Source organism: Saccopteryx leptura, chromosome 2 (genome assembly GCF_036850995.1).
Source record: "Saccopteryx leptura isolate mSacLep1 chromosome 2, mSacLep1_pri_phased_curated, whole genome shotgun sequence".
NCBI classification, from domain to species: Eukaryota; Metazoa; Chordata; class Mammalia; order Chiroptera; family Emballonuridae; genus Saccopteryx; species Saccopteryx leptura.
The window spans coordinates 182758488-182784861 of record NC_089504.1 but is presented as its reverse complement, the minus strand read 5'-3'; the positions used below and the strand labels follow the sequence as shown (position 1 = coordinate 182784861).

At 44.6% G+C, this 26374-nt stretch overlaps 1 protein-coding gene across 3 annotated transcripts in view; it reads right to left on the bottom strand.

Moving 5' to 3' along the window:
* SP1 (Sp1 transcription factor) overlaps positions 1-26374 on the bottom strand; it is a 52992-nt gene that overhangs the window by 9637 nt on the left and 16981 nt on the right. For all 3 annotated transcript variants that reach the window (XM_066369619.1, XM_066369621.1, XM_066369620.1), the window contains exon 4: positions 1839-2007. In XM_066369619.1, the coding sequence (XP_066225716.1) occupies positions 1839-2007 (169 nt within the window). The remainder of the gene's footprint in view (positions 1-1838; positions 2008-26374) is intronic.

Here is a 26374-nt window from a genome sequence, read left to right as displayed (position 1 = left end):
ATTTCCAAAGGGAGCATTTCTTGGGTGTTTTTTTTTTTGTTGTTGTTGTTTTTTGAGTGAGTCAGAGAGAGGGATAGATAGGAACAGACAGACAGGAACGAAGAGAGATGAGAAGCATCAATCATCAGTTTTTCATTGCGACACCTTAGTTGTTCATTGATTGCTTTCTCATGTGCCTTGACCACGGGCCTTCAGCAGACCGAGTAACCCCTTGCTGGAGCCAGTGACCTTGGGTTCAAGCTGGTGGGTTTTTTGCTCAAACTAGATGAGCCCGCGCTCAAGCTGGGGACCTCGGGGTCTTGAACTTGGGTCCTCCGCATCCCAATCCGATGCTCTATTCACTGCGCCACAGCCTGGTCAGGCCATTTCTTGGGTTTTAATAGCACATATTAACAGAAGGAAAAAAAAAACACTGAGGTGGAAATCAGAGGAGTTCCTTCAAAAACTAGAATTTAAAAAAAATTAAAAACAAACAAAAAAACTAGAATTTACTTTAAACTTTGTCAGAAGGAAACACTATTGTAACTCAGTGCTTTTATTTTATTTTATTATTCTAAGTGAGAGGAGGGGAGGTAGTGAGACAGATTCCCACATGTACCCTAAAAGGGATCTACCCAGAAAACCCAGTTTGGGACCAATGCTCGAACCAATCAGGTCAGGGGCTGCAAGAGAGAAAGAGAAGGTGGACAGGGAGGGGAAGAGAAGCAAATGGTCACTTCTCATATGTGCCTAACTGGAGATCAATCCTGAGACGTCCACATGCTGGGCAGATGCTTTATCCACTGAGCCAACAGGCCAGGGTGTTACTCAATGCTTTTTTTTTTTTTTGAGAGACAGACAGACAGAAAGGAAAGGTGAGAAATGAGAAGCATCAGTTCTTCGTTGCGGCACCTTAGTTGTTCATTGATTGCTTTCTCATATGTGCCTTCATGGGGGGGAGGGGCTCCAGCTGAGCCAGTGACCCGTTGCTCAAGCAGAGACTTTGGACTTCAAGCCAGCAACCTTTGGGCTCCAAGCCAGTGACGATGGGGTCTTGTCTATAATCCTACGCTCAAGCCAGCGACACCACAGCTAAAGCTGATGAGCTCAGGCACTCAAGGCAGATGAGCCCACACTCAAGCTGGCAACCTCAGGATTTCAAACCCGAGTCCTCGGCATCTCAGGCCAACACTCTATCCACTGCGCCACTGCCTGGTCAGGCAACTCAGTGCTTTTAACTCAGGTTTTTTCTGCAATATAGGATTAACCTACAAATAACTCAAATTATTTTTTGTTTGGTGCTTTTCTTATTTTTGTGCTTATTTTTATTGGGAAAAAGACTAACAGGTTTCTTTTCCTCCAAAGGCATTTAAGCAACTATGTAACTTTCTATTCTCTCAAAAGCAGTGACTTGAAGAAAAAAAAATAGAACTTGGAACTCTCCATAGATAATATGGACTAGCAGGTACTACTATTGAGAAAATCAGCAGAACTTTATTGTGCATTAGTGTAGGTATTTTTCTTCTTTGCAAGGTTGTTTTACAAGCAACCTTGTTAAAACCATCTCAAAACAGACATACGGTAACAATCATTAGAGGAGCTGGATTCATCTAATTTTGTTATCTCTAGGAGAAAGCAGGCACCTATTAAGGGCCAACATCTTAAGAGTCCAGGAAAGGATAAGAGCTGGAACCAAGAGCCTATAATATAACCTAATCAAATATACTGTGCTACCTCTAATCCCTTTGCAACACTGCCAAGCCTTAAAATAAATAAACAAACAAACCCTATTCTTACCTCAAAATCCATTAATTTTTCTTCTTTATAGTACTCTTAAAATACTGGCTCAGTCAACTTACCTTCCTTCACTGTCTTTACAGTAGGGGCATGTGCATGCTTCCCGCCGGGTCCTCCGACCAGCTTGGGGTTGGGGATCTGGACTGTTTTCTCCTTCCTCTCCTCCTGCTGTGTCATCATGTATTCCATCACCACCAGCCCCATGGAGGCCAAGCTGACCTCCATGATCACCTAAAATTAAGAGATTACAGTCAAAGTGGGAAATAAGAAAGGTCATTACACCTGTAGGCATCTCAGTGACATTTACAGCACCATTTCTTCAAATCTTTTAAGTCACATTCACTGATTACCACCCATACTTGAAATCTCAAGAATCATTGCTGAAAACACAAAAAGTCAATTAAGTTTATGAAAACATGGTCAATCTCACTCAATTTTTAAAAGGCAATTGTTGATATTGGACTTTTTGTAATTATTCAAAATATCAGGTTACAAAAAATTGAAACTCCAATAATGCACAGCATCAGCAAGAATATAGGGAGCGGCCCTGGCCGGTTGGCTCATTGGTAGAGCGTCGGCCTGGCATGCGGGAGTCCCAGGTTCGATTCCCAGCCAAGGCACACAGGAGAAGCGCCCATCTGCTTCTCCACCCCTCCCCCTCTCCTTCCTCTCTGTCTCTCTCTTCCCCTCCCACAGCCGAGGCTCCATTGGAGCAAGGTTGGCCGGGGCGCTGAGGATGGCTCCATGGCCTCTGCCTCAGGCGCTAGAATGACTCTGGTCGCAACAAAGCAAAGCCCCAGATGGGCAGAGCATCGCCCCCTGGTGGGTGTGCCGGGTGGATCCCTGTCGGGCGCATGTGGGAGTCTGACTGCGTCCCCGTTTCCAACTTCAGAAAAATACAAAAAAAGAAAAAAAAAGAAAAGAAAAAAAGGAATTAATGAGCCGAGCCTGACCAGGAAGTGGCACAGTAAATAAGAGTATTGGCCTGGTATGCGGAGGACCCAGGTTCAAAACCCCAAGGTCACCGGCTGGAGCACGGACTCATCTGGCTTGAGGGCAGGCTCGCCACTTTTGAGTGCGGGGTTGACAGCTTGAGCATGTGATCATAGACATGACCCCATGGTTGTTGGCTTGAGCTCAAAGGTCACTGGCCTGAAGCCCAAGGTCGCTGGCTTGAGCAGGGGGTCACTTGGTAGGTTGGAGCCCCCCAGTCAGGGCACATATGAGAAGACAATCAATGAACAACTAAGGTGCTGCAATGAAGAATTAATGCTTCTCATCTTTCTCCCTCCTTGTCTGTCTGTCCCTATCTCCGTCTCTAACACACACACACACACACACACACACACACAAACACACACACATCAATCAAAAAAGAAAAAGAGAAGAAAGGAAGAAGAGAAAAAAAAGAAAAGAAAGGAAAAGAAAAGAAAAAATAAAAGGGAGAAGAGTGATTGTGCCTGACTAGTGATGGTGCAGTAGATAAAGCACTGACCCAAAACACTGGGGTCACTGGTTCAAAGACCTGAGATTTCTGGCTTGAGCGGGGGAATCATCCACACAATCCCAAAGCCTTCCAGCTTAAGCCCAAAAGTCACTGGTTTGAAAAACCCAAGGTCACTGGCTTGAACTAAGTAAGGGACAGTGGCTCGGCCCTGGTCAAGGCACATAGGAGAAGCAATCAACGCCAATTATGATGTTTCTCACCCTCTCTGTGCCTTCCTGTCTCTCTCTCACTCTCTCTAAAAAAAAAAAGCAAAAATAGGTAAAATTTTGTGAAAATATTCACCGACTTTTCCTTTGGTTAATGTTTCACCATTGCAATTTTAAAAAGTGGACAAAGTGGACTGTTATTTTATGCTCCGTGCCTGTGCAAGACACACTCAAGTGTCCCCATGCCACCACCCAGGCCCAGCTCCCAGGAGGAAGCCGGCTCCCATGCAGGTCTGGTGAGGAGCAGCCACCTCAGGGCCACACTGCTGAGGACCATGGAGGAGGTGTGCTGAAGTTAGGCGCCACCCACAGCAACCACAGCCAGTGGTCTGGTAACTACCTGATGAAACGCAGGCATGAACCATTAATGGGTTGGTTACTCTTGACATTTTCAAAAACTGCTCTTCACCAGTAGACAAATGTAAATGTTTTAAAGAAACAGATAACATTCTTCTCAGGTTTTAAAAACAACTACTATCAGTAAGTATTCACCTCCGAAAGCACCTTGTAAGTAAATTAATGACTCTATTTTAAGATTTATATAAAAGGAAGCCCTGGCTGAGTAGTATAGTTTGTTAGTGTCATCTCTATATGCCAAGGGTGTGAGTTCTATTCCCAGTCAGGACATACAAAATGCAATCAATGAACACACAACTACATGAAACAAGAAATTGATGTGTTTTTCTCCCTTCCTCTCTCTAAAATCAATTAAAAAATAAAAATTTCTATAAATGGAGTACTAAATTAGCCTGCTTTGTGTTATTTATTTTATGAAGGAAACAAATGGGGCAGATCAGACTTACCATCTAAAATCAAGGTTCCTGATTGTACTTCTGTACTTAATCTCTACTCTATTCAGCTCATAAACATAATTTTGAGTTACTATGCTTAATAACAAGTTCTTCTGCGCTTTCCTGCTCACTCTACCACATCTAAACTTCAGCCTACAACATTAAATTTAATTTGAATGTTCTGAGACATTCATGATATTGGCAGAGCTAAAACTAGGAATTACTCGAGTACAAAGTTAAGAGCAGGTTCAGAAGTAAAACATATGTGAGTTCCTATACCATCATTTGATTAGCTTCTAATAGTGACCAAGTAACGTCTCTAGGTAGAGTTTCTCCATCAGTAAAACTGGGATGAAATATTAAGAATCTCATAAAGTTATTGTGAAAAACAAATGAAATAATACATGTAAAGGAGCTTTGAGTAATATCTGTCACATAAATATTCAACACCTTATAGTTAATATTATTAGGAAAATATCTTGTGGGAAAATCACAGTGAGAAATCATGGACTAAGATATGCAACAGTGCCTGACCAGGCAGTAGTGCAGAGGGTAAAGTGTCGGACTGGGATGAGGAGGACCCAGGTTCGAGACCCCGAGGTTGCCAGCTTGAGCCCAAGGTCGCTGGCTTGAGCAAGGGGTCACTCGTTCTGCTGAAGGCCTGGGGTCAAGGCACATATGAGAAAGCAATCAATGAACAACTAAGGTGTTGCAATGCGCAACAAAAAACTAATGATTGATGCTTCTCATCTCTCCGTTTCTGTCTGTCCCTGTCTATCCCTCTCTCTGACTCACTCTGTCTCTGTAAAAAAAAAGAAAAAAAAAAAGATATACAACAGTTATTTTGTTTAAACAACCTGCCTTAAAAACTATGTTACTGCCTGACCAGGCGGTGGCACAGTGGATAGAGCCTCGGACTGGGATGCAGAGGACCCAGGTTCGAGACCCCAAGGTCGCCAGCTTGAGCGCGGGCTCATCTGGTTTGAGCAAAAGCCCATCAGCTTGAACCCAAGGTTGCTGGCTCCAGTAAGGGGTTACTCGGTCTGCTGAAGGCTCGCGGTGAAGGCACATATGAGAAAGCAATCAATGAACAACTAAGGTGTTGCAACGTGCAATGAAAAACTAAAGATTGATGTTTCTCATCTCTCTCCGTTCCTGTCTGTCTGTCCCTGTCTATCCCTCTCTCTGACTCACTCTCTGTCTCTGTAAAAAATAAATAAATAGGCCCTTGCCGGTTGGCTCAGCGGTAGAGCGTCGGCCTGGCGTGCGGGGGACCCGGGTTTGAATCCCGGCCAGGGCACATAGGAGAGCGCCCATTTGCTTCTCCAACCCCCCCTCCTTCCTTTCTGTCTCTCTCTTCCCCTCCCGCAGCCAAGGCTCCATTGGAGCAAAGATGCCTGGGTGCTGGGGATGGCTCCTTGGCCTCTGCCCCAGGTGCTAAAGTGGCTCTGGTCGCGGCAGAGCGACGCCCCGGAGGGGCAGAGCATCACCCCTGGTGGGCGTGCCGGGTGGATCCCGGTCGGGCGCATGCAGGAGTCTGTCTGACTGTCTCTCCCCGTTTCCAGCTTCAGAAAATAAATAAATAAATAAATAAATAAAATTAAAAAAACAAAACAAATCAAAACAAAACTATGTTACTGATTGGAAAATCTCCCTAGTGGGGAGGAAGAATTTATTCTTTGAAATTAACCCAAATAGCTCAGCAGGCAAGGCTAGTTAGGATGCTAGTTAGTACCACCAATGGTTACCTACTAAAAATTACCTTCAGAAGAGAAATTTATGTAACTGGAGATCCAGCAACCTACAATAGGTCTTTAGAATCAAGGTAAGACAAAACCATGGTTACACCTGAAACTAACAGAAATAATACTGACTGTAAACTCTCAAAAAAAAGACAAAACCAATGGTGCAGATAAACAAATCATCTTCTTGGATTGGATCTATTTTCCAAACTAACCTAATTCCATTATAATTAGAGAAGCATCTCATTAATCCCCAAAGTTTTCCCTCTTTGCCAAAAGGCAAACCTTTGTCCATTTTATTGAAACATAAGACTGTTGATGTAGAATGGCATAATTCAATAAAGAGAGAAACAAAGAAATACTTAGAGACTGACCAGGTGGTGGTGCAGTGGATGGAATGTCGGACTGGGAAGTGGAGGACCCAGGTTCAAAACCCCGAGGTCACCAGCTTGAGTGCGGGGTCGCTGGCTTGAAGCCCAAGGTCGCTGGCTTGAGCAAGGGGTCACTCGCTCTGCTGTAGACCCCAGTCAAGGCACATATGAGAAAGCAATCAGTGAATAACTAAGGTGGGCAACAAAGAATTGATGCTTCTCATCTCTCTCCCTTCCTGTCTGTCTGTCCCTATCTGTCCCTGTTTCTCAGTCAAAAATTAAAAAAAAAAAAAGCTTCTGTCTTAAAAAAGCAAGGAAGAACTTAAGGAAATTATTTTCAGCAATTTTTTTTTGTTATCTGAAGTGAGAAGCAGGGAGGCAGACAAACTCCTGCATGTGCCGGACTAGGATCTACCCGGCATGCCCACTAGGAGGAGATGCTCTGCTCATCTGGGGCGTTGCTCTTTGCAACCGAAGCCATTCTAGCACTTGAGGCAGAGGCTATGGAGCCATCCTCAGCACCCAGGGCCAACTCGCTCCAATTGAGCCATGGCTGTGGGAGGAGAAGAGAGAGAAAGAGAGAGAGAGAGAGAAATGAGAGGAAGGGGTGGAGAAGAGGCACACACAATTCCTGTGTGCCCTGGCCAGGAATTGAACTTGGGACCTTCCACATGCCAGGCCAATGCTCTACTGCTCAGCCAACCATCCAGGACCAATTTCAGCATTTTTTTTTCTTATTTATTTATTATTTTGCGACAGAGACAAAGAAAGAGTCAAATAGGGACAGACAGACAGGAAAGCAGAGAGATGAGAAGTATTAATTCTTCCTTGCAGCTCCTTAGTTGTTCATTGATTGCTTTCTCATACGTGCCTTGACCAGGGGGCTCCAACAAACCGAGTGACCCCTTGCTCGAACCAGTGACCTTGGGCTCAGGCTGGTGAGCCTTGCTCAAACCAGATAAGCTTGCGCTCAAGCTGGCAACCTCAGGGTCTTGAACCTGGGTCCTCCGCGTCTCAGTTTGATGCTCTATCCACTGCGCCACCGCCTGGTCATGCAGCAAATTTTTAAAACAACAAATTTATTATTTATTTATTTAAGATTTTATCTATTGGCCCTGGCCAGTGGTTTTTCTCTACCCCTCCCATAGCAATGGCTCAATTGGAGCAAGTTGGCCCTAGGCACTGGGGATGGCTCCATGGTCTCTGCATCAGGCACTAAGAAGAGCTTGGTTGCTGAACAATGCAGCAACAACCCAGATGGGCAGAGCATCACCCCATACTGGGCTTGTTGGATGGATCCTGGTCCAGGGTCATGTGGGAGTCTGTTTCTGCCTCCCCTCCTCCCACTAAATAAAAAATAAAAATAAAAGATTTCATTTATTGATTTTAGAGAAAAAGTAGGGGGTGAGCAGGAAGTATTAACTCATAGTAGCTTCTTGTATGTGCCTTGACCAGGCAAGCCCAGGGTTTCAAACCAGCGACCTCAGCATTCCAGGTCAATGCTTTATCTACTGTGCCACTACAGGTCAGACACAAATTTCTTTATTTTAAAAAAAAACCCACAGGCAAGTTCCTAAAAATATTATCATGCCGGCCCTGGCCGTTGGCTCAGTGGTAGAGCGTCGGCCTGGCGTGCAGGAGTCCTGAGTTTGATTCCCGGCCAGGGCACACAGGAGAGGCGCCCATCTGCTTCTCCACCCCTCCCCCTCTCCTTCCTCTCTGTCTCTCTCTTCCCCGCCCGCAGCCGAGGCTCCATTGGAGCAAAGATGGCCCGGGCGCTGAGGATGGCTCTGTGGCCTCTGCCTCAGGCACCAGGATGGCTCTGGATGCAACAGAGCAATGGCCCAGATGGGCAGAGCATCGCCCCCTGGTGGGCATGCTGGGTGGATCCCGGTCGGGCGCATGTGGGAGTCTGTCTGACTGCCTCCCCATTTCCAGCTTCGGAAAAATGCAAAAAATAAAAATAAAATTATGCCAAGTGATGAATCAACTGATTCAACTCATAAGCAAAAGGAGCCTGGCCTGTGGTGGCGCAATGGGATAAAGCATCTACCTGGAACACTGAGGTCACTGGTTCAAAACCCTGGGCTTGCCTGGTCAAGGCACATATGGGAGTTGATGCTTCCTGCTTCTCACCCTTCTCTCTCTCTTTCTCTCTCCCCCTGCCTCTCTAAAAATGAAATAAATAAAATCTGAAAAAATAAATCAGCCTGACCAGGCAGTGGCACAGTGGATAGAACACTGGACTGGGATGCGGAGGACCCAGGTTTGAGACCGAGGTCGCCAGCTTGAGCGCAGGCTCATCTGGTTTGAGCAAGGCCCACCAGCTTGAGCCCAAGGTCGCTGGCTCGAGCAAGAGATCACTCTGTCTGCTGTAGACTCCCCCCCCCCCCCCGGCAAGGCACATATGAGAAATCAATCAATGAACAACTAAGGAGCCTCAACAAAAAATTGATGTTTCTCATTTCTTTTCCCTTCCTGTCTGTCTGTCCCTATCTGTCACTCTGACTCTCTCTGCCAAAAAACAAAAAACAACAAAAAAACACATCCTCTACCACCAAAGATGCTGATCTGATGGTCTGAGGTGGGACACACACATTAGTATTTAAAAATTAAAAAAAGGGGGCAAAAAGAAAAATATGCAATGTTACAAAGCAAAAACATAAAAACTTAACCTTTAGGGAAAGATCAATGTTCAAAAAAATTTTCATAATTGGAAAATGCCACTTGAACAAACATCATCAATAAATTATTTACAACAGTTATAGAAGAAATGGGTTAAAATGTAAACATTAAGAAAATTATTATGTAGCCTGATGAAATATTGGGCAGTCAGTAAAATTTATGATTAAGAGAAATATGACAATTTGGGAAAATGCTTATGCCCTATTACTGAACAAACCAAGGGACAAATTACATGCATACTAAAATAAAGCTATGGTAGAAAACTACATACGTTAAAATGTAAACAAAGTAGAAGAAAACAGAAAACTGGTGAATGTGATGAGCAGTGCTATTAGCTTTGCTTTTTCTCCTTCCTATTTCTCATATTTTCATAATGTAATTATAACTTTAATTAAAAATACCAACACAGACCTGACCTGTGGTGGCACAATGGATAAAATGTTGACCTGGAACACTGAGGTCACGGGTTCAAATCCCCAGGCTTGCCTAGTCAAGGCACATACGGGAGTTGATGCTTCCTGCTCCTCCCCACTTCTTTCTTTCTCTCTCTATCCGCTCTCCAAAAATGAATAAATAAAATCTAAAAAAAAACAAAACCAAAACCCCACAAAACCTAGATAGACAAAATAATTACAGCCTAAGTATCTCTCCCCTTTCTGGTATATTAGGTTTTCTAAAGATTTAGGAACTGGATCACATCTCAGAAAATGGGTCGTCTTCCGTAAATGTACAGCAATCCACACAAGATGGCAAAAAGCTCTCACCAGTAGGTGTCACTGTAATTAAGTGATAGATGGTAGTTTTTAAAGTCCATTTTAGAGATAAGAGATTTGAGAAGAAAAAAGAATGGCAACCTGGAAATGCTGAGGTCGCCGGTTCGAAACCCTAGGCTTGCCTGGTCAAGGCACATATGGGAGTTGGGCTTCCAGCTCCTCCCCCCCTTCTCTCTCTCTTTCTCTCCTCTCTCTCTGTCTCTCCCTCTCCTCTCTAAAATGAATAAATATAAAATAAAATAAAATAAAAAAAGAAAAAAAAGAATGGAAGGACACACAAATTTTAAATGGTAGACCATTTGAGGAAGTCTCTCCATCAAAACAAGAATTATTGGCCCTGGCAGGTTGGCTCAGTGGTAGAGTGTCGGCTTGGTGTGCAGGAGTCCCGGGTTCGATTCCCGGCCAGGGCACACAGGAGAAGTGCCCATCTGCTTCTCTACCCCTCCCCCCCTCCTTCCTCTCTGTCTCTCTCTTCCCCTCCCGCAGCCGAGGCTCCATTGGAGCAAAGTTGGCCCGGGCGCTGAGGATGGCTCCATGGCCTCTGCCTCAGGAGCTAGAATGACTCTGGTTACAACAGAGCAATGCCCTAGATGGGCAGAGCATCACCCCCTGGTGGGCATGCCAGGTGGATCCCGGTCGGACGCATGCGGGAGTCTGACTGCCTTCCCGGTTCCCAATTCAGAAAAATAAAAATTAAAAAAAAAAAAACAACAAGAATTATTTTCAGCTTTGGTAATGTTTCCTTTCTAAAAACTCTAGTTTCTGTTATCCATTATAAATCCAAGTTTACAGATTTTCCTATTTTCCATATCCAAGAAACCAAACAACTTCAAAATTTGATCATTAGTGACAAGTTGAAATTATTCTGAATGCCAAGACTTTCACCTAATTCCCACCTCTGTCAACATCATTCTACAGTAAAAATTGTTTTTCAAGACAGAAATAAATGATAATTGTCTTATTTTCCCCCCAATACTCACCATAGTGATGATTTTCAGGAAAAAGGGACTCACTTTAACATCTCTCCCCAAACTAACTATAATTATGTATTATTATTCAAAATGGTATGATTTAAAATTCACTTAAATACACAATGGTGATTGTGTATTTGACCTGTGGTGATGCAATGAATAAAGGACTGACCTGGAATGCTGAAGTTGACAGTACAAAACCCAGGTTTGTCAGGTCAAGGCACATATGAGAAGTAACTACCACAAATTAATGCTTCCTGCTCTCCCCCCTTTCTCTCTTGCTCAAATGAATAAATAAAATCTTTATAAATAAATATAATACAATATATAAATACCAGGGAAAGCCATGGAGGAGAGGCATAAAGGTTAAGAGAAGACAGTTGTTTGGTTTAGTAAGAGCAGGAAAGTGATAAATAGAAAAATGATAAAATTAATTTGGACTTATTTAATGTCTCCATTATTTCTCTAAAGGAGAAAAACAACCTCCTTCTGAGTTGGGTTTTAAATCGGGTTCTTTTGACTGACTTTTCAGACTGTTCATATTCATCAACTGTCATTTTAAATTACTAGAGAACCTCTGATAATTAAAATTAATATAAGCCATTCCATGCACTATAACGGTGTAGATCAGTGGTCCCCAACCTCTGGGGCCGCGGACCAGTACCGGTCCGCAGAGAAAGAATAAATAACTTACATTATTACAATTTTATTTATATTTAAATCTGAACGATGTTTTATTTTTAAAAAATGACCAGATTCCCCTGGCCGGTTGGCTCAGCGGTAGAGCGTCGGCCTGGAGTGCAGGAGTCCCGGGTTCGATTCCCGGCCAGGGCACACAGGAAAAGCGCCCATCTGCTTCTCCACCCCTCCCCCTCTCCTTCCTCTCTGTCTCTCTCTTCCCCTCCCGCAGCCAAGGCTCCATTGGAGCAAAGATGGTCCAGGCGCTGGGGATGGCTCTGTGGCCTCTGCCTCAGGCGCTAGAATGGCTCTGGATGCAACAGAGCGACACCCCAGAGGGGCACAACATCGCCCCCTGATGGGCATGCCGGGTGGATCCCGATCGGGCGAATGCAGGAGTCTGTCTGACTGCCTCCCTGTTTCCAGCTTCCAAAAAAAGAAAAAAAAGAAAGAAAAAAAAAATGACCAGATTCCCTCTGTTACATCCATCTAAGACTCTCTTTCTTTCTTTTTTTTTTTTTTTGGTATTTTTCTGAAGCTGGAAACGGGGAGAGACAGTCAGACTCCCGCATGCGCCCAACCGGGATCCACCCAGCACACCCACCAGGGGCGACGCTCTGCCCCTCCGGGGCGTCGCTCTGCCACGACCAGAGCCACTCTAGCGCCTGGGGCAGAGGCCAAGGAGCCATCCCCAGCGCCCGGGCCATCTTTGCTCCAATGGAGCCTTGTCTGCGGGAGGGGAAGAGAGACAGCGAGGAAGGAGGGGGTGGGGGTGGAGAAGCAAATGGGCGCTTCTCCTATGTGCCCTGGCTGGGAATCGAACCCGGGTCCCCCGCACGCCAGGCCGACGCTCTACCGCTGAGCCAACCAACCAGGGCGACTCAACTTTCTTTTTTTTAATTTTTATTTAATTTTATTTTTTTTTACAGAGACAGAGAGAGTCAGAGTGAGGAATAGGCAGGGACAGACAGGAACGGAGAGAGATGAGAAGCATCAATCATTAGTTTTTCGTTGCGCATTGCAACACCTTAGTTGTTCATTGATTGCTTTCTCATATGTGCCTTGACCGTGGGCCTTCAGCAGACCGAGTAACCCCTTGCTTGAGCCAGCGACCTTGGGTCTAAGCTGGTGAATTTTTTTTTTTTGCTCAAACCAGATGAGCCCACGCTCAAGCTGGCGACCTCGGAGTCTCAAACCTGGGTCTTCCGCATCCCAGTCTGACGCTCTATCCACTGCACCACTGCCTGGTCAGGCATAAGACTCACTTTTGACGCCTGTCTCAGTCACGTGATACATTTATCTGTCCCACCCTAAAGGCCGGTCCGTGAAAATATTTTCTGACATTAAACCGGTCCGTGGCCCAAAAAAGGTTGGGGACCACTGGTGTAGATGGACAGACCTAGGTTTGAACCCTGGTTTTACCACTTAGTAGCTAGGTAACTTCCCTGAGCCTTACTTTCCTCATCAGCAAAAGAGAGTAATTATATTGGACTAAGTAATAAATTAATAAAGTGTACCTAACATTGTTCTTGGCACAGAGAAGATACTCAATAAGTCACTGTATATTAGGAGAAGAAAAGGAGAGCTAAATATACTTATAATACTTTTCCTCCCATCTATATATACGCCAACAGCATTTCATTCTGAATTCAAGTAGGGGCGCTGCAACGCCTAATCCAATTATTAATGTCTGGGCCCGGGCCAAGTGGCTCAGTTGTCAGAGCATCCTCCCAACACAAAAAGGTTGCGGGTTGGATCCCCGTCAGGGCACATAACAAGAAACCAATGAATGTACACAACTAAGTGGACCAACATGTCTATGTTCTCTCTCTTTGTCTCTCTCTCCCTTCTTCTCCCTCTCTATAGAATCATCTTGGATCCTTTAAATGATACATAATACCCATTAAAAATGGATAGAACGCAGCCCTGGCCGGTTGGCTCAGTGGTAGAGCGTCAACCTGGCGTGCAAGGGGTCCCAGGTTCGATTCCCGGCCAGGGCACACAGGAGAGGCGCCCATCTGCTTCTCCAACCCTCCCCCTCTCCTTCCTCTCCGTCTCTCTCTTCCCCTCCCGCAGCGAGGCTCCATTTGAGCAAAGATGGCCCGGGCGCTGGGGATGGCTCCTTGGCCTCTGCCCCAGGCGCTAGGGTGGCTCTGGTCACAGCGGAGCGAGGCCCCGGAGGGGCAGAGCATCGCCCCCTGGTGGGCAGAGCGTCACCCCCTGGTGGGCGTGCCGGGTGGATCCCGGTCAGGCGCTTGCGGGAGTCTGTCTGGCTGTCTCTCCCCGTTTCCAGCTTCTGGGAAAAAAAAAAAAAAAAAAAAAAAAAAAAAGGATAGAACGCCAACCTGAGGACCCAGGTTCGAAACCCTGAGGTCGCCAGTTTGAGCAAGGGGTCACTGGCTCAGCTGGAGTCAAGGCACATATCAGAAAGCAATCAATGAACAACTAAGGTGCAACAACAAAGAATTGATGCTTCTCATCTCTCTCCTTTCCTGTCTGTCTGTCCCTTTCTCTGTCTCTGTCACATACAAAAAATAATTGTGCACAAATATAAAAAAAGATGGCTAGAAGGGATATTCACTAAAATTTCAACAGTAGATATCTTTGGATAATTAAATTTCAAGTAATTTTTACTTTATTATTTTTATTCTTTCATTTTCCCTGTCCTCAAAGGTAAGTTTTCTAATTTCTGCCCTACTGATCTTTATAAAGTGAATGCTTTGAATTTTCCAATTTCCCACGTTGAAACTGTAATTTTTATCAGCAGTTGTTTTGGGGCAACCAGTCTTCTTTCTCATTTAGATTATATATTCTATATTCTTATGTTTATGATACCAAACATGCTCTGTATAAAGAAAAAGAGGTGGGACCGGATATCTCGGTTGGTTAGAGCATGATACTTTGTGTCCCTGATCAGGGCACATACAGGAACAGCTCAACTTTCATGTTCCTCTTTCTCTCTCTCCCTTCCCCTCTCAAGGAAATCAACAAAAACATGCCTGACCTGTGGTGACACAGTGGATCAAGTGTTGACCTGGAACACTGAGGTCGTGAATTAAAACCCTGGGCTTGCCTGGTCACGGCACATATAAGAGTTGATGCTTCTTGTTCCTCCCCCGCTTCTATCTCTCCTCTCTCTAAAATGAATAAAATCTTAAAAAACCAAAAAGAACACTAAAACAAATACAAATTAAAAAAAGAAAAAAAAAGAGGAAGTTCCTTCCCTGAAGAAATTTAAAATCTAAAACACTGGCATACCTAAAATTGTACAAAGGGTAGTTTAACAGCCTGACCAGGCGGTGGCACAGTGGCTAGAGCGTTGGACTGGGACACAGAGGACCCAGGCTCGAAACCCTGAAGTCACCTGCTTGAGCGTGGGCTCATCTGGTTTGAGCAAGGCTCACCAGCTTGCGCCCGGGGGTCGCTGGCTTGAGCCCGGGGTCACTTGGTCTGCTGTAGCCCAGTCAAGGCACATATGAAAAAGCAATCTATGAACAATGAAGATGCTACAACAAAAAACTGGTATTTCTCATCTCTCTCCCTTTCTGTCTGTCTGTCCCTATCTGTCTCTCTCTGTCACAAAAAAAAAGGGGGGGGGGGTAGGTAAACAAATGTCTTAAAACATTTCTTTGGATATATTTGTACATTTACAACACCTGAAAGAATTGAGCAGGTATAATCATCTTTGTTGTTCTGCAGATTAACAGTGGTCAAGAAATTCCAAAAATCACTAAATGAATAGTTCAGACCTAACCAGCTTCTACTTTCATTTTACAATAGAAGATTAAAGTAAGCATGTGCATATATCCACACAGCCAAAATAATCATTACTTAATAAAACCATATAGTTCAGCAGCAATGATAAAGTGTTAAAAGACAATTTTGTGAGCTTTAACACTATTTGTAACTATTGTATTTTGAACTGGGATATGGGTAAAAGTATCCACTGTATTATCCTTTCTAACTGCCTAAAATTATTTCATAATTTTTTGAAGTGTCGGACCATTTTTGGGGTGAAAAGGGGAAGGTTAGTGATAGAGGAGAGATGAAATTAGCTGAATGTAGAAAAGGAAGTAAAATTGTGCTTTAGTAAAACCAAGTTCTAGAAAAGTAAAAAGAAAAAAATTTTAATTTAGAGAAAACTAAACAACTCTTAAGAAAATAGGGACAGCCTGACCTGTGGTGGCACAGTGGATAAACCGTGGACCTGGAACACTGAGGTTGCCAGTTCGAAACCGTGGGCTTGCCTGGTCAAGGAACATTTGGGAGTTAATGCTTCCTGCTCTTCCCCCTACCTTCTCTCTCTCTCTCTCCCCTCTCTAAAATGAATAAAATCTTTAAGGAAAAAAAAAAAAAAAAAAAGAACTTTAAAAAAAAAGAAAATGGGGACAGAATAATTCATTAAAACAGGAAACTGAGAAACCCAATTACCATTAGTTGAGGTATAAACAAAGTATTGATCAAGGAGAATGTCTTGCTAGCAAACAGTCTAAAGAAAACACCGATATATACTCTGCACCAAGTTCTTAAGCAGACCAATAAGCAATAAAGAAACAGAAAATGCACAAGTAATTCTAAAACCTTTTCTACTGTCAACTATCATTTTTACCAGAATGGTTTTTATAGGACAAAGCATACTGGCTGGAATTTACTTCCTTTGGTAGTTGTAGTAGTTTAATGACTACACTGATAGACAAGGAATATACTGGGCAAGAAAGAATGTAAAGGCATGGACACTTCAACAACCTGGAAGAGCAACCTTGAAGTGATTAAAATCCTACTTTTAATTGGATGAGAAAACTACAAGGAACATAACTTTTTTTTTTTTTTTTTTTTTCATTTTTCTGAAGCTGGAAACGGGGAGAGACAGTCAGACAGACTCCCGCATGCGCCCGACCGGGATCCACCCGGCACGCCCACCATGGGGCGACGCTCTGCCCACCAGGGGGCGATGCTCTGCCCATCCTGGGCGTCGCCATATTGCGACCAGAGCCACTCTAGCGCCTGGGGCAGAGGCCACAGAGCCATCCCCAGCGCCCGGGCCATCTTTGCTCCAATGGAGCCTTGGCTGCGGGAGGGGAAGAGAGAGACAGAGAGGAAAGTGCGGCAGAGGGGTGGAGAAGCAAATGGGCGCTTCTCCTGTGTGCGCTAGGCCGACGCTCTACCGCTGAGCCAACCGGCCAGGGCGGAACATAACTTTTAATGCAAGGTGGCCCTAGTAAGCGTTGAGCACCTATTATGTACTCTTATATATCTTATTTAACTATAATAATTCCTTGGGGGTAAATATTAATATTAACCCTCTTTTACAAATAAAGAAACTCAGTTCAGAGCAGATGAAAAACTTTCCCTAAGTCACAGAGCCAGTAAGAAGTAGTTATGACTTGGACTCTAGTTTGTCTACCTATAAATTCCATGTGGTCATTCTCCTGTTCATCCTAATTATCTCATTCAGAACAAACTTTTTCTCTCACAAAGAATTTTCAGTTACTACTAGTTTCACAGCTGGAGTTATTTCATCCATCAGATGAAATAAAGGGTATGCTCATAGCAAACCATTCAACCTAGATTACACAGGATGTGAGATATCCATCTGTAAAAATAGTACATAAAAAAAGAAAGAAAAAATAAAATTTCAGGTTTAAGATCCCATTTACAGTCCATCACCTATAACTTCCCATCTAAGATAGTTTTAAGCAAGTGGGAAAACTCATCCCAAACAATTTCTCAGCAATTTTGTGGATTTTTATATTGTTACTTTCAAAGAGTAACAGCAACATAAAAAAATGGGAAGAAAAACAGTACTCTTTAGTAAGCTCCTGAGTTTGTTCACAATACCAGTTTCCTGTAAATTTGGGAAAAGAAATGGGGTAGGGTAGAGGGGGCCATTAAAAAGACAAGGGACAGGCCCTGGCAGGTTGGCTCAGTGGTAGAGCATCGGCCTGGCGTGCAGAAGTCCCGGGTTCGATTTCCGGCCAGGGCACACAGGAGAAGCGCCCATCTGCTTCTCCACCACTCCCCCTCTCCTTCCTCTCTGTCTCTCTCTTCCCCTCCTGCAGCCGAGGCTCCATTGGAGCAAAGATGGCCCGGGCGCTGGGGATGGCTCCTTGTGCTCTGCCCCAGGCACTAGAGTGGCTCTGGTCGCAACAGAGCAACGCCCCGAGGGGCAGAGCATCGCCCCCTGGTGGGCAGAGCGTCGCCCCCTGGTGGGCGTGCCGGGTGGATCCCGGTCGGGCGCACGTGGGAGTCTGTCTGACTGTCTCTCCCCGTTTCTAGCTTCAGAAAAATACAAAAAAAAAAAAAAAAAAAAAAAAAAAAAAAGACAAGGAACATGACATAATATGACTCATTTATAAGCAGAATCATTCGTTCGTGTGCAGTAGGTTTCATTATCATTCTCCATTTCAGCTTGGGCCTCATTGGTAGTTTTGAAACACAACCAGATAGAAAAGCCTTTGAAACTTGACTTCTTAACTGAACAGAAAGCTTAGGTTCCCAAGTATAATTTTTACATATATCTTGTCCTCTTGGTACAATCTTGTACAGCATGCAGAGCACAATGCCAGTTGTCAACAAACAATCCTCTACTTGGTTTCTGGGATACCTTACTTGAATGAAGGGTCTTCAGAAGATGCAACATTAGTAGTCCTTCAGTAACACTCTCATTAAGGAACTCATTATGGACAATGCTATCTGTAGTATTAAGGCTTTAAGGGAGCTAAACAAAATAAAAAGTTTGCTATAAATTTAATATATGGCATTTTGGAAAGGGACAAATTTCTTGGCTGTTAACACTTATAAACAGCATCAAATTCCTTTGTAAGCAAACCAAATACTAGTCCAAAAACAACAACAAACAGTCCAGGTTCTTGCAGCTTAGCTCAATCAGTTAGAGCTTCCTCCCAAAGCACCAAGGTTGCAGGTTCAATCCCCGGTGAGGATACACACAGGAAGCGATGGATGAATGCACAGCTAGGTGGAACAACAGATGAGTGCTTTCCCCCACTCCCACTGTGTCTCTCCCTTCCTCTCTTTATCTCTCTAAAATCAATCAACAACAACAAAAAGTCCATGGATACAAATTTTCAATCCCAAGAATAAGTACAAGAAATTAAGATTCTTATTTCTTTCTTTTTATTTCTTTTCTTTTTTTTTTTTTTTACAGAGACAGAGAATCAGAGAGAGGGATAGACAGGGACGGACAGTTAGACAGGAACGGAGAGATGAGAAACATCAATCATTAGTTTTTCGTGCATGTTGCAACACCTTAGTTGTTCACTGATTGCTTTCTCATATGTGCCTCGACCGCAGGCCTTCAGCAGACCAAGTAACCCCTTGCTCAAGCCAGCGACTTCAGGTCCAAGCCGGTGAGCTTTTGCTCAAACTAGATGAGCCTGCGCTCAAGCTGGCGACCTCGGGGTCTTGAACCTGGGTCCTCTGCATCCCAGTCCGGTGCTCTATCCACTGCACCACTGCCTGGTCAGGCAAGATTCCTATCTCAAGTAACCCCTATTGCATGTGCCTGTTTCTTAAATTTAAATACCTAGTTCTTAAGTTTTTATGGTAAAACATATCTAGATTATGTGATATATATATATTTTTTAATATTTTATTTATTGATTTTTAGAGAGAGGGGGGAGAGAGAGAGAGAGAGAGAGAGAGGAGTAGGAAGCATCAACTCCCATATGTGCCTTGACCAGGCAAGCCCAGGGTTTCGAACCAGCAACCTCAATGTTCCAGGTCAACGCTTTATCCCACTGCGCCACCACAGGTCAGGCTGTGATATATTTTTTAATGTCTCCATTTTGGTTACTGCTATAAAAATTTTAAGACTTATGTCTATTAGTTCTCAGAATGTTTTCAAGAATTAATCAAAAAACCATCAGCCTGACCAAGAGGTGGTGCAATACATAAGACCATTGGGCCTAGGACACTGGGGACCCAGTTTGAAACCCTGAGGGCACCAGCTTGAGCACAGGCTCATGCAACTTCAGCATGGGGTCACCAGGTTGAGCCTGGGATCACAGACATGACCCCATGGTCGCTGGCTTGAGCCCAAAGGCAGCTGGCTTGAACAAGGGATATTAGCTCAGCTGGAGGACCCTCCCTTCCCCCGTCAAGGCACATATGAGAAAGTAATCAATGAACAACCAAGATGCTACAACTGAGTTGATACTTTTCATCTCTCTCCCTTCATATCTGTCCCTATATGTCCCCTACTCAAAAAAACAAAAAACCAAAACCATCAATAATTACCATATTTCCCCATGTATAAAACACACCTTTTTTTCTAAAAATTTGGGGTCTAAAAACTCAGTGTGTCTTATACAGTGGTTGTAGTTTTTCTTTTACTTGCATTTCCTACATTTTCATGGTTTTTTTTTTTTTTTTTTTTTTTTACTTCTTTTTCTGAAGCTGGAAACGGGGAGAAACAGTCAGACTCCCGCATGCGCCCGACCAGGATCCACCCGCACGCGCACCAGGGGCGATGCTCTGCCCCTCCGGGGCATCGCTCCGCTGCAACCAGAGCCACTCCAGCGCCCGGGGCAGAGGCCAAGGAGCCATCCCCAGCGCCCGGGCCATCTCTGCTCCAATGGAGCCTTGGCTGTGGGAGGGGAAGAGAGAGACAGAGAGGAAGGAGGGGGGGCGGAGAAGCAAATGGGCGCCTCTCCTATGTGCCCTGGCCGGGAATCGAACCAGGGTCCCCCGTACGCCAGGCCGACGCTCCACCGCTGAGCCAACCGGCCAGGGCCTTCATGCTTGTTTTTGCACTCACTGTTCAAGACAGTGATTCGTCATCAGACACAGACGAAGACAAGCTAATGGATGGGAGTTTTGACAGTGATGAGGCGTTGTATGAATTTTATGATGAATAAAACTTGAGTTCAGTAACTTTAATACTTTTTTTCCCCCAAAATTTGGGCCCCAAAATTAAGGTGCGTCTTATACATGGGGAAATACGGTAAGTCTAGATGCACCTGAATTTATTTCACGTTTCAGTTCAAATACAATACATGGCCTGACCTGCGGTGGCGCAGTGGGTAAAAGCATTGACATGGAACACTGAGGTCGCCGGTTCGAAACCCTGGGCTTGCCTGGTCAAGGCACATATGGGAGTTGATGCTTTCTGCTCCTCCCTCCCTTCTCTCTCTGTCTCTCTCTCTGCTCTGTCTCCTCTCTGTAAAATGAATAAATAAAATCTAAAAATAAATAAAAATAATTTTAAAAAAATGTGGTTAAAAAAATACAGCCTGACCTGTGGTGGCGCAGTGGGTAAAAGCATTGACATGGAACACTGAGGTCGCCGGTTCGAAACCCTGGGCTTGCCTGGTCAAGGCATATACAGGAGATGATGCTTCCAGCTCCTCCCTCCTTCTCTCTCTCTGTCTCTCCTCTCTCTCTCTCTGTCTCTCCCTCTCCTCTCTAAAATGAATAAATAAATTAAAAAATACAATACATGTTAGTACTTTAAAACAGCTTTGAGGTCCTGGCCGGTTGGTTCAGTGGTAGAGCGTCGGCCTGGCGTGCGGAAGTCCCAGGTTCGATTCCCGGCCAGGGCACACAGGAGAAGCGCCCATCTGCTTCTCCACCCCACCCCTCTCCTTCCTCTCTGTCTCTCTCTTCCCCTCCCGCAGCCGAGGATCCATTGGAGCAGGGATGGCCCGGGTGCTGGGGATGGCTTCTTGGCCTCTGCCCCAGGTGCTGGAGTGGCTCTGGTCGCAACAGAGCGATGCCCTGGAGGGGCAGAGCATCGCCCCCTGGTGGGCGTGCCGGGTGGATCCCGGTCGGGTGCAGGTCGGGCGCATGCGGGAGTCTGTCTGACTGTCTCTCCCCATTTCCAGCTTCAGAAAAATTTTAAAAAGAAATAAATAAGTAAAACAGCTTTGGGGCCCGGCTGGTTGGCTCAGTCAGTAGTAGAGCATTGGCTTGGTGTATGGAAGTCCCAGGTTCGATTCCCAGTCAGGGCAAACAGGAGAGGCAACCACGTGCTTCTCCACCTCTCTCCCTTCTCTCTCTCTCCTCTCTCTTTTTCTCCCGTAGTCATGGCTCAGTTTTAGCAAGTTGGCCATAGATGCTGAGGATGGTTCAGTGGCCTTGCCTCAGGTGCTAAAATAGCTCAGTTGCAGAGCAACAGTCCCAGATGGGCAGAACATCGCCTGGTACGGGGCTTGCCAAGTGGATCCTGGTCAGGCAGCATGCAGGATTCTGTCTCTGCAAGAGTCTGTCTCTGCCTCCCTGCCTCTCACTTAATAAAAAATAAAATTAAATTAAATTAAATTTAAAAAGACAGCCTGACCTGTGGTGGCACAGTGGATAGAGAATTGACCTGGACTGCTGAGGTCACTGGTTTGAAACCCTGGCCTTGCCTGGCAAGCACATATGGGAGTTTATACTTCACTCCTACCTCCCTTCTCTCTCTCTCTAAAAATGAATAAATAAAATCTAAAAAAAATAACAATTAAAAGAAAAGCTCTGAAAAAAAAATGAGAAAAGAACAGACAGCTCTGACCAGGCATTTGACTAAAATATTAATTACCACAATGCCAAGATGCTTGATCATGCTAAAGTTTTCCAAGAATCTGTATAAGCAAGCTAGAGATAAGAATATCCAGTCTGGGATGACAGGACAATTGTTACTTTCTAGGGAGGGGTATCATTTAATTAATTCCAAAATGGGAAATGATTGCCAAGACAAATCATTTTTGCTTTTTGTGGTCTTTTATGTATAAATAATTAAAACATTGACATAAGCAATTACCAGTCACTAAGAAGAATGATTTATCTTTAAAAAGCATGTTCAAGCACACTGTGTATCAGGACAGTTTTTCTTGTTAAATCCTAAGCAGCAGTAATTCCTGTTTTAAGCCTCAACCCTTGAGGTCCATTTGAAGCACCATATTTTACAAGCATTTAAAATTTAAGTATTATATATAATATAAAAGTTGGTATCAGCTACAATTATTAGTGATCTTGCTTCACTAGGTTTGGAAATAATCTTATAAAACTGTTCAGACAGAAAAGCTTAAAATGTAGTTCTAAAAACATAGTATGAAAATATGTTTTTTGTTTTTACAGAGACAGAGAGTCAGAGAGAGGGATAGACAAGGACAGACAGACAGGAACGCAGAGAGATGAGAAGCATCAATCATCAGTTTTTCATTGCAACACCTTAGTTGTTCATTGATTGCTTTCTCATATGTGCCTTGACCGCGGGCCTTCAGTAGACCAAGTAAACCCTTGCTCGAGCCAGCGACCTGGAGCTCAAGCTGGCAACCTCGGGGTCTCGAACCTGGGTCTTCTGCATCCCAGTCTGACGCTCTATCCACTGCGCCACAGCCTGGTCAGGCGAAAATACGGGTTTTTAAAAAATATTTGTTTATAGAAACTAAAAGCATGGCCCTGGTTGGTTTGTTCAGTGGATAGAGCATCAGCCTGGCATGCAGACATTCAGGGTTCGATCCCCCCTTCCCTGGCCAGGGTACACATGAGAAGTGACCATCTGCTCTGCTTCTCTCTCCCTTCTCTCTCTCTTCCCCTCTCGCAGCCAGTGCCTTGGTTGGTCCAAGCATCAGCCTAGGCGCTGAGGATAGCTAGTTGATTCCAGCATCTGCCCCAGATGAAGATTGCTGGGTAGATCCCAGTCAGGACACATGCAAGATTCTGTTTCTCATTCTCCCCTCCTCTCACTTAAAAAAAAAAAAAAAAAAAGCTTAAAGCAAAATTACAAAAGTTACTGTATTTACTCAAAAAACTAAAAATAGAATTACTATGTGATCCGGTAATCCTAATTCTGGGTATATATCCAAAAGAATAGAAAGCAGGCCCTGGCCGATTGGCTCAGTGGTAGAGCGTTGGCCTGGCGCAAGGGGGACCCGGGTTCGATTCCCGGACAGGGCACATAGGAGAAGCGCCCATTTGCTTCTCCACCCCCCCTCCTTCCTCTCTGTCTCTCTCTTCCCCTCCCGCAGCCAAGGCTCCATTGGAGCAAAGATGGCCCGGGCGCTGGGGATGGCTCCTTGGCCTCTGCCCCAGGTGCTAGAGTGGCTCTGGTCGCGGCAGAGCGACACCCCGGAGGGGCAGAGCATCGCCCCCTGGTGGGCAGAGCGTTGCCCCTGGTGGGCGTGCCGGGTGGATCCCGGTCGGGCGCATGCGGGAGTCTGTCTGTCTCTCCCCATTTCCAGCTTCAGAAAAATACAAAAAAAAAAAAAAGAATCGAAAGCAGTATCTCAGAGATATTTTCACAGCCAGGTTCACATCAGCACTATTCGTAAGAGCCAAGAGGCAGAAACAGCCAAAGTGTCCATCACACATAAAGAAAATGGGGTAAATTAATACAATCAAGTATTAGCCTTAAAAAAGAAAATCTTGTCACATGCTACAATATGCATGAACTTTGAAGACATTCTAAGTTAAGCCACTCACAAAAAGATGAATAATTTATTATTCTACCTATATGACATATCCAAAGTAGTCAAATTCATAGAAACATAAAGTTGAGTAACAGCTGCAAAGGGTGAGAAGATGGGGCACTAAGGAGTTTAATGGGTATAAGCATTTCAGTTTTGCAAGATAAGTTCTGAAGATCTGTTGCATAACAATGTCAATCACTTAACACCACTAAATTGCACATTTAAAAATTTTTAGTATATGTGCTGCCGAAGAGAGCATACATTTAAAATTTTTTAAATGATTAATTTGGTTCTGTGGTTTTGTTTTTTTGTTTTTTTTAGTGAGAGAGATAGAGACAGAGAGAGACGACAGAGAGGCAGGAAGGGAGAGAGATGAGAAGCACCAGGGTTTCGAAGTGGCAATCTCAGCGTTCCAGGTTGACACTTTATCCACTGTGCCACCACAGGTCTATATTTTAAAATAACTATTTTTCATATTCTTTTATTTCAATTTTTATTTTTTTGTATTTTTCTGAAGCTGGAAACGGGGAGAGACAGTCAGACAGACTCCCACATGCGCCCGACCGGGATCCACCCGGCACGCCCACCAGGGGCAACGATCTGCCCACCAGGGGGCGATGCTCTGCCCCTCCAGGGCGTCGCTCTGTCGCGACCAGAGCCACTCTAGCGCCTGGGGCAGAGGCCAAGGAGCCATCCCCAGCGCTCAGGCCATCTTTGCTCCAATGGAGCCTCGGCTGCGGGAGGGGAAGAGAGAGACAGAGAGGAAGGAGCGGGGGTGGAGAAGCAAATGGGCGCTTCTCCTATGTGCCCTGGCCGGGAATTGAACTGGGTCCCCCGCACGCCAGGCCGACGCTCTACCGCTGAGCCAACCGGCCAGGGCCCATATTCTTTTATTTTAAACTGTCACTTTCTAGGGCTCATATTTCCCCCTAAAAATATGTAAATGCTAGGGATTTAAGAGTGAACAAAAATACTATTAAATGGATCACAAAACTATGCAATTCCCTTCCCTCTTTTCCATGCATCTACTTTTACAAACTTGAGCCAAAATTGTAAGTAAAAGAATAAACAATTAAAAAAATATTAAGGGAATTCTTGCTGTACTGGCCAAGAGTTTGCTTAAAGGCCTTAATCAATATTTAAAAGAAAAAAATAGAAGACTGGATAAGGAAGATGTGGTACATATACACTATGGAATACTACTCAGCCATAAGAAATGATGACATCAGATCATTTACAACAAAATGGTGGGATCTTGATAACATTATAAGGAGTGAAATAAGTAAATCAGAAAAAAACAAGAACTGCGGCCCTGGCCGGATGGCTCAGTGGTAGAGCGTCAGCCTGGTGTGCAGAAGTCCCGGGTTCGATTCCCGGCCAGGGCACACAGGAGAAGCGCCCATCTACTTCTCCACCCCTCCCCCTCTCCTTCTTCTCTGTCTCTCTCTTCCCCTCCCGCAGCCAAGGCTCCATTGGAGCAGAGATGGCCCGGGCGCTGGGGATGGCTCCTTGGCCTCTGCCGCAGGCGCTGGAGTGGCTCTGGTCTCAACAGAGCAATGCCCCGGAGGGGCAGAGCATCGCCCCCTGGTGGGCAGATCGTCGCCCCCTGGTGGGCGTGCCGGGTGGATCCTGGTCGGGCGCACACGGGAGTCTGTCTGACTGTCTCTCCCCGTTTCCAGCTTCAGAAAAATACAAAAAAAAAAAAAAAAAAAAAACCAACAAAGAAAAAACAAGAACTGCATGATTCCATACATTGGTGGGACATAAAAACGACCAAGAGACATGGACAAGAGTGTAGTGGTAAGGGGGGGGGGGCACAAAGAAAACGAGATAGAAGGTGACAGAGGACAATCTGACTTTGAGTGATGGGTATGCAACATAATTGAATGACAAGATAACCTGGACATGTTTTCTTTGAATATATGTACCCTGATTTATTGATGTCACCCCATTAAAATTAATAAAAATTTAAAAAAATATTAAGGGAGTCTGTAGCTAGAGTGTCGACCTGGAATGTTGAGGTTGCTAGTTCAAAACTCCAGGCTTGCCAAGTTAAGGTACATGTGAGAAGCAACTAGGAGTTGATGCTCCCCGCTCTTCCCTACCCCCCTACCTCTCTCTCTCTCTCTCTTTCCCCCTCTCTCTAAAATCAATAAATAAAATCTTTTTTAAAAAGTAAAATATTAAAGGACATGACAGCATTTCAAATTAAAAATAAATAGCCCTGGCCAGGTGGCTCAGTCATGCACAAGAAGCAATCAATGAGTGCACAACTAAATGGAACAACTAAGTGAAATGAGTTGATGCTTCTCTTTCTCTCCCTTCCGTTCTCTCTCAAATCAATGGAAAAAATAAATAAATAAATAACCTAATATACAACAGTACCAGGAAACTCTAGTACAGATTCAAGATACTTGTGGCCCTATTATTTCATGTACAGGGGTAGGTAAAAGTAGGTTTACAG